The sequence below is a fragment of the Gavialis gangeticus genome, unplaced genomic scaffold (assembly GCF_001723915.1).
Source record: "Gavialis gangeticus isolate Ggan-Ray unplaced genomic scaffold, GavGan_comp1, whole genome shotgun sequence".
Taxonomy (NCBI): domain Eukaryota; kingdom Metazoa; phylum Chordata; order Crocodylia; family Gavialidae; genus Gavialis; species Gavialis gangeticus.
Genome location: NW_017729025.1, coordinates 135,190,064 through 135,197,441, shown reverse-complemented (window position 1 = coordinate 135,197,441; position 7,378 = coordinate 135,190,064). Strand labels below are relative to the sequence as shown.

Sequence of the window (7,378 nt, the reverse complement as noted above, 5' to 3'; positions counted from 1 at the left end):
CAAAGGTACACTATGATATAAATTCAGAGTGCTCAAAATACTACACACTGACCATCCTTGCAAATGCCATAACAGTGTTACGTCCACATGACACAATGCAGTGCCACGCAGAAACAGCCCGAGGTAGACATCAGCATTCTTGGACCATGCAGACTGCAGTACATGGCTAAGACTGTACTGCACGACAATACCCACAATAGCACTGTCCATACTAATTTTGGAACTCCAACCAGTACAGCCACAGTAAAGCACTGACTCAGGCAAGCATTTTTACTTCTCAGCTTGGCCGATTAAAAGCACTACACTAAAGCAGGTATTGTGCTTCTGGTTCTGGAATTAGCACAGGAAGACGTAGTCAAGTAGCTCTGAAAAGAGCTGCCTTGCACCATCTACAGACGTACCCTTAAAGTACCTTTGTGTGAAGCAGTGTGCAGTGTGAGCCTCCACTTAAAAATTAATGTGGAACCAAAACTGCTCCTGGCTTTTTTTGTAGTAAATTCCCCCACGTAGAAAAGGTTAAAGATTAATATTACAGCAGTGAGCCGCTTCGCTGTTTATGCTGGTGAGCCCAAGACCACAGAATCTGTTTTAAGTGTTAATAAGTACCTTTTTTAGAATAAATGAATGCTAAGCCCCAATCAAAGTTCCCAAAACTACACTTTACAACAAAACTTGCAAATAGAGGTCAGTGGTTAGATGATGATAATAATAATAATAATAGTACTTTTAGCAAACACCACAGAAACCACTATTTGTTGTGTAGTCCAATCCAAATGAAATTTAAAAAGAGGAAGAGACAATTAGTGTATTAATTTATTTCCTATGCATTTACATAATACTGTGATAAAATGACAAGTGAATCAATCCACATCATGTTGCAAAAGAATAGAACTGTTGAAGATACCAGTACCTTTCACTTTATCACATTTATGGAACTGGGCTCCTACATCATTAATGCTCCATGGCATGACAAGATTTTTCTGGTGAGGAGACAACACAGCACAGTTGCAGACAAGTAATTCCTCAGAAACTTGAGCACTGCAAATCATATAAGCTCTAAGTCAGCAATGTACTAGAGCAGTGCCCAACTTCAAAGCATATAAGCAAGCATGGACTTAAAATGGAACAACTTACATATGTAGCCACATGTTACTGTACCTTACTGAATAGGGGCCCTATATTCTGAGAGGCCCAATGACAATGCAACAGTCAGTGACAGTGGTAACATTCAAGAGTAGTTTATAGATATATCAGTTAGGGGATGATATGATTTGAGAAAAAAAATGAATCAAGTTATTAGCCCATCACCAATTAAAAAAAAGGATCCTTTTTTAAGTTCAAGTACAATAAGATGTATTATTTTCATTACATGATTCATAAATCAATACATGGCAATATATTGTAGACAAACAGAAAAAACTCTGTATTAATTTGCATACCTGATGCACTTTTTAGCCAATTGAGTCGCCATAGTGGCAAGCTGCTACCAACTAAAGAGCGAGATTTTTTCAGTCTTCCACCAGTATACACATAAGAATTGCAAGTGGCTAATAATCAGGGATCCTGGTTTTCTCCAATTTAAAAAATCCCCAATTTTTGGTTAAAAAAAGTAACCCCAAATCCATATTTTTCCATTATTAAAATGAAACATCACTCTATATATTAGTGGTGTTTCATTTAAATCACTGAAAAAAGTGGATTTGGGGTTATTTTTTAACCAAAAATTGGGGATTTTTTTAAATCAGAGAAAACCAGTATCCCTGCTAATAATCACTTATTCATTCTAGTATTTAATAACTTTATAACCATGTAGCAATTATTTTAAATCAGTAGGATAAGGCTATCATTTGGAATACTGGCAAAAATAGATATTAAAAATATGTCTAAACAAGAATTAAAAACTTCAGCATTTATCAGCAAACTACAATAAAATTCTGATCTGCCTCCACATAAAATCTACAGAAAAAGGGGGAATTACCTGACATTCCTCCATGTGTTAATTCAGTTCATAAAGCAGATGTGTTCAAGTATTTAAAAAGAAAAATAAACACAAAGAAAAAAGAAACAGAATGAAAAAATCTCAGCTTCTTCTGGTTTACATCACTTGAGCTTCAAGTACTTCTTATAGAAAAGTCTTTTATTTTATGAGCAAGTATTATTTACATTACATTATTCTGCAACCATGAAAGACAAGAGAATAAAAAGGAGAGGTGGGTGTGAAAAGTAAGTGCAACCAGACCATCACATGCAAGTCTGTATCAGCGTTGAGAATGCTACAAAATTAGACTGACTGCTTAGATTTAAATTTTTTGCAAGTTTAGAAACCAGCATCTGTAGGTTACATTTCCATCTGAAACTTTCCACCCCATATATAAACCAGAGCAAAAAGTTCAATCTTCTGGGTGTTCAGTTCCCTCTTCTTGTCTCCAAAAAGAGTACAACACTGATGATTTGGACTACAAAACTATATACAGAATATTTCTGAACATAGTTCCTTTAATTTCAGGCAACAAAATGTGCTAATTTACAAAAGTAAGGATATTTTTATCCATTACAAGTCTCCCATAGAAAAGTGAGCGTACAAATATCAGAAGTGCTGATCCTGAGATGAAGCATGGGAAAGTCAGATCCAGTGTGATTCTTATTCAAACTTTTGTTTAAGTTTCTTCTGGAAGATAGCTGGCAGAATTGAGAGAATAGCTAAAATCATGAGAACAAACACAGAGTTCCAGGAAACAGCTTCCCCTGCTGTTGTAAGCTGGTATAATGTTGTTCCTGCTTTAATTGCTACAAAAGATGGTGGTGCAACACCTACACATACAGAAACATAACAGAACCAGTTAAACAGACTATCAAAAAGTTCATCATTTTCTTTGAGACAAGCAAATGCTCTTTGTCTTAGCTTTTGACACTGGTAAATTCTAACAAATTCATAATAAACCACTGCTCCCCAGCACCCAAACTTCATACTTTTATCTGAACAGGCAGAGTACAAGTATGTCTTCTTCCCTTCACGTGTGTTATTTTGACTTTTTTAGCTGACATACAAAAAGTCCCCTCCCCCCAACAGTAAGCATCATAGACTAGACCAAAATGAAGTGAGCTTAGTGCAGCCATTTTTTCCTAATGATAAGCTTGGCTTTGTTAGTTATTTTAATTTAATCATGAAACCAAATAATGCAGACTATTTGTAAGCAAACAAACAAAACAATCAACCACCTAGAAAGGAGATGGTAAAAAGAACATAGACTAAGTTTCAGTTTCAGATCTGGTGTCCCTAAAAAGTCATAGAGCAACTTTTGAAGAATTATCATTATGCCAATATATATTGTAATATGGCGAAACACAGGGACAAAGCTCAGCAAGCTACCCTCACACTTGAGATTTAATTTTGGAACCGTGTAATATATTACAAGAGAGTGAAACTCTAAATTTGCAATACTAGACCCTTAGCAAATACTTCTTTCTGACTTATGCTTGTAAATTACTAGGACAGAATAAATAATAGACGCTCAAAAATAATATATTTTACTTCCCAGTACATTTAATAAAAAAAGAGAAAAGTGAGCATACAAATATCAGAAGTGCTGATCCTAAGAAGTGCTTTTGCCCCTGCATTTCCCAGTGGGCAAGGAACACCCCATAAGTTTTCTGCATTGAGACAAATGCAAGAAAAAGTAGGAGTTCACTCTCCCCACAGCTACCTAGAGTGCCATTAAATTCAGAGAGCTTTGGAGGAGTGCCTTGAGTCTTAAAAGAAAAGGCTGAGAACCACTGGCATACAGGAAAGAAGAGTCATGTAATCTCTCAACTGTCCAGCAGATAGCGAACTAAAGTATGTGAAATCCAACCAATAGTCCCCTCCTCTTTAAAAAAATTGAACTTATTAACAAAAATTCTTACCTAGAAAAGTACCAATGAAGAATACCTTCAGTGGTACATTTATTACAGGAGATGTTATATTGATAAACCAATTAGGAAGGAAAGGCGTTATTCTCAAAAATATTATATAGTTTATGAGGTGTTCTCTATGTCGTTCAACCTGCCACAAAAAAACAAAAACAAAAATAAATTCAACAAAATTCCTGCCTTGGAAATACATTACACATATACATTAATAAACATTTTTTATTCAATCATAATAAACCCTACTGAAAAAAAAGCTGATAAAAGCAACAAAAGAGTCCTAAACAAAAATATTCAACCAAGCTTTGTGTCTGGAGCTAGTAAGTGCAGAGAGGCAGTAACAGCTTTTGAGATCTATTGCTGAAGCTAGTTTGGAAATCCAGGTTTTTTGGTAATGAAATCAAAATCTCATCATTATATTATGCTTGCTTGGTGACACAAGTAATTCTTTAGAAAGGAAAAATGACTGTTTAGTACAGCAACAACTTTTGGATTCTGTGTATCTCCATAAGGTTATATAAACAGATTATATAAAAGTTTAATAGATCCAAACACTTACTCCTATATTTTCAAATCCTTACTACTCAAGACATTCTTCTATAACAAGGGTGACCAACCTGAGGCGCACATGCCACAAGTGCCACAGGCAGCCTCTGTGTGTGGCATAAAGCAGAGCAGTGGATTGGGTGGGAAAAGGGGATTGGAGTGGTGCTAGGACAGGGTACAGGGTTCATTTGTCTGCCAAAAGCCTCCCCCACCCCTCTAATACAATGCATTTACACAGCATGCATAGACATTGTGGCTGTGTAAAGAATATAGCTGAGGGAAGACTAGAGTTTACTTTTACCAATGGATGCATTAAAAATGTGGCCTTGTTTACACAAGGGTATTAGGTAGTTTTTAAAAACACATACCTTTTTTTACCCTAGTGAAGCTCTAAATTGCACCACTGATTGGTCTCATCCAAATGTCTAGAACCAAAATGTATAAGAACATGGACATACAATATACTACGGAGATAAAGGTACGTGGGCCTTTACCATGCACCATCTGTTAACCACCTTATGTGCAAACTTTTACTGTGCAGTAAGTGGAAGCTAACTCACAACAGCTTAGTGGGCAACAGCAGATACTTGGGTCATCTTTACCAAAGAAAAGATGACACGAGAAATACCACAACCCCTTTCACTGTGTGCTAAATCATTTGTAAAATCCATGCCTAAATAAATGCACAAGAGCCCATCTAATCTAGGAAACAGCTCCTCAGTAGGTTTATAACGTTGTCTTGGGCTGTTCACCACCACAGATTCACAAGTGAAAAAGGTCTTTCCATTTATACACTGAATAGAGCATATATGGAAAGTGTTTAAAACAATCTAGGTTACATCCACAGTGCATAACACTTCTATCTGTAGCTACGTTGTGGGAATTATGGAATTACTCTACTGTAATTAAATTCCAACCTGATTTATTAACATACATGGAACTGAAGACTACATCTAGACATGTTTTGACAACAGCTCATATATATTCAGATGAATTTTGCCTGGCTATCAAGGAACAGGTTTAAAGATTTTAAAAATTAATCATAAATCCAGAACAAAGTTTGAAAAAGATTTTTTCTTTTCCTGCACCCACCAGGAACACTGTTCTTAAAATGTGCATGAGGCTCAAAAAGTAATACACACCATGGTTCTATACATTATTTTCTCCATCAAAATTCATTCAAGAGGTTGTTTGCCAATGGCAACATAAGAAACTTTAAAAAAAAATGCTTAGTCTATTACAGGGGTGGGCAATTATTTCAGGTGGAGGATCGCTTACCCATTTTTGGCAAGCTGTTGAGGGCTACATGGGTAGCCCCACCCCTTGACAGGTGCCCCACCCCCTGGTCACCATCTTGGGACCAATGTCCCAATGTCTTGGAATTAATGTCTCAGGGCCAGCATCTGTGGGGCCCAGAGTAGGACGCAGGCTGGCAAGGGTCTGTGGACCCTAGCCACCCTTACTTGAGGTTCCCATGCTGCAGCAGCCACGTGGTCCCAGGCCAGAAGCCCCAGCCGGGGCTTCTGGCTGGGGGGGCAGGGCCAGGCAGGCCCTGCTGTTGCAGGAGCCTGCCAGGCTTCCCCTGGGTCCTACTGGCCCTGGTTTCTGTCATTTCTGACAGGAATCAAGGACAGATCAATATTAATTTTCTAAAATTTTTAGGTGCCCCACATGCCCACCCCTGGTCTATTACCATTGCTGTCTGCTACACAATTAAAAATGGCATATTTTTTTTAAATTTTCCTTTTGTAATGGTATTTAAATACCATTCTGAAAGTGACACACTTATTTGTATTGGGTGCAGCTGCTCATTTTTTAAATTTATTTTCCACCTCTATCCCAACTGCATCAATTTACCTCTAAACAAGTAAACATCCTTGTTCATAAGTAATACTGTACTGAAGTAGTCTCACTTCTTTTGAAGGAGACTTCTCTAAAAAGCAGGTATTATTCAAAGTCAGTGAGAGAATCATCCATGTATTAGACTGATTACCCCATATATTTCTATTTTCTTCCATCTACATTGTACACTGTGGGTATGTCCATACGAGCATGCACGTGCCTCTTACAGCATCTCAAACCCCTTTGAGACACTGCAAGAGGCACGTGCGGGAACAAAAAAAATGTTGCCCGCACTGCAAATTTGCAGCGCGGGAGCAAAATTAGACCCCTGGTCAAACAATACCCTGGGGGTAAAAATGCGGGGCAGGGCACAATCCCGGACCATGCCCTGAGGCAACCAAAGGCTCGGTCTTCCACAGAGATGCTCTGGTAGCCAACCAGAGCATCTCTGTGGTTGGCCCTTTCCCCACTGCTGAAACACACTGCCTGCCCATGCGGGGCCGGCAGCAGTGCAGGCTGCAAGGGCCTGGACCTGGCTTCATGCCAGGTAAGTAGGGGGTTGGGGACCATGGGGGAAGCCCCACCCAGCCCCCATTCGTTCCCCTTGTCCCTCCGTTCATTCCCTTCTACCCCCCCATTTTTTCCCCTCCCCCCCACACACCACACACACTCACGGGCAGTAGCAGCAGCCTCCAAGGCTGGAGATGAGCAGGAGGCTGGAGACAAGCAGGGGAATGAGCAGGGGGCTGGAGAAAAGGCCCTGGAGATGAACTGGAGACTTCCGCTGCTGTCTTCAGGCTCCTGCTTGTTCTCCTGCTCTCTCCAGCCTCCAGAGGCTGGAGATGAGCAGGGGAATGAGCAGGGGGCTAGAGACCAGTGGTGGGGGCTGGAAGGGAGCTGTAGCCCATGGGGGGGCTGGGACCCTGCAGGCAGGGTAGTCTATGTGCTATGTGGGGGGCAGGGGACCCACCCCTCCTAAGCATCCCCCACACCCAGTCCCCCTACACCTACCCACACACTGACCCGCATCCCCCTACCCCCTAGCCCACTCACCAGCCATCAGGGCCGTGGCATCGCCATTCCA

The 7,378-nt window shown here is 39.9% G+C and overlaps 1 protein-coding gene across 1 annotated transcript in view; it reads right to left on the bottom strand.

The window, feature by feature from the left end:
* Window positions 1-1,894: 1,894 nt before the first annotated feature.
* TMEM41B (transmembrane protein 41B) overlaps window positions 1,895-7,378 on the bottom strand; it is a 16,815-nt gene continuing 11,331 nt past the window's right edge. Inside the window, exons 5-6 of the mRNA XM_019519592.1 lie at window positions 3,904-4,042; window positions 1,895-2,811 (exon numbers count right to left, since the gene is read on the bottom strand). Of these exons, the coding sequence (XP_019375137.1) occupies window positions 2,642-2,811; window positions 3,904-4,042 (309 nt within the window). The 3' untranslated portion in view covers window positions 1,895-2,641. The remainder of the gene's footprint in view (window positions 2,812-3,903; window positions 4,043-7,378) is intronic.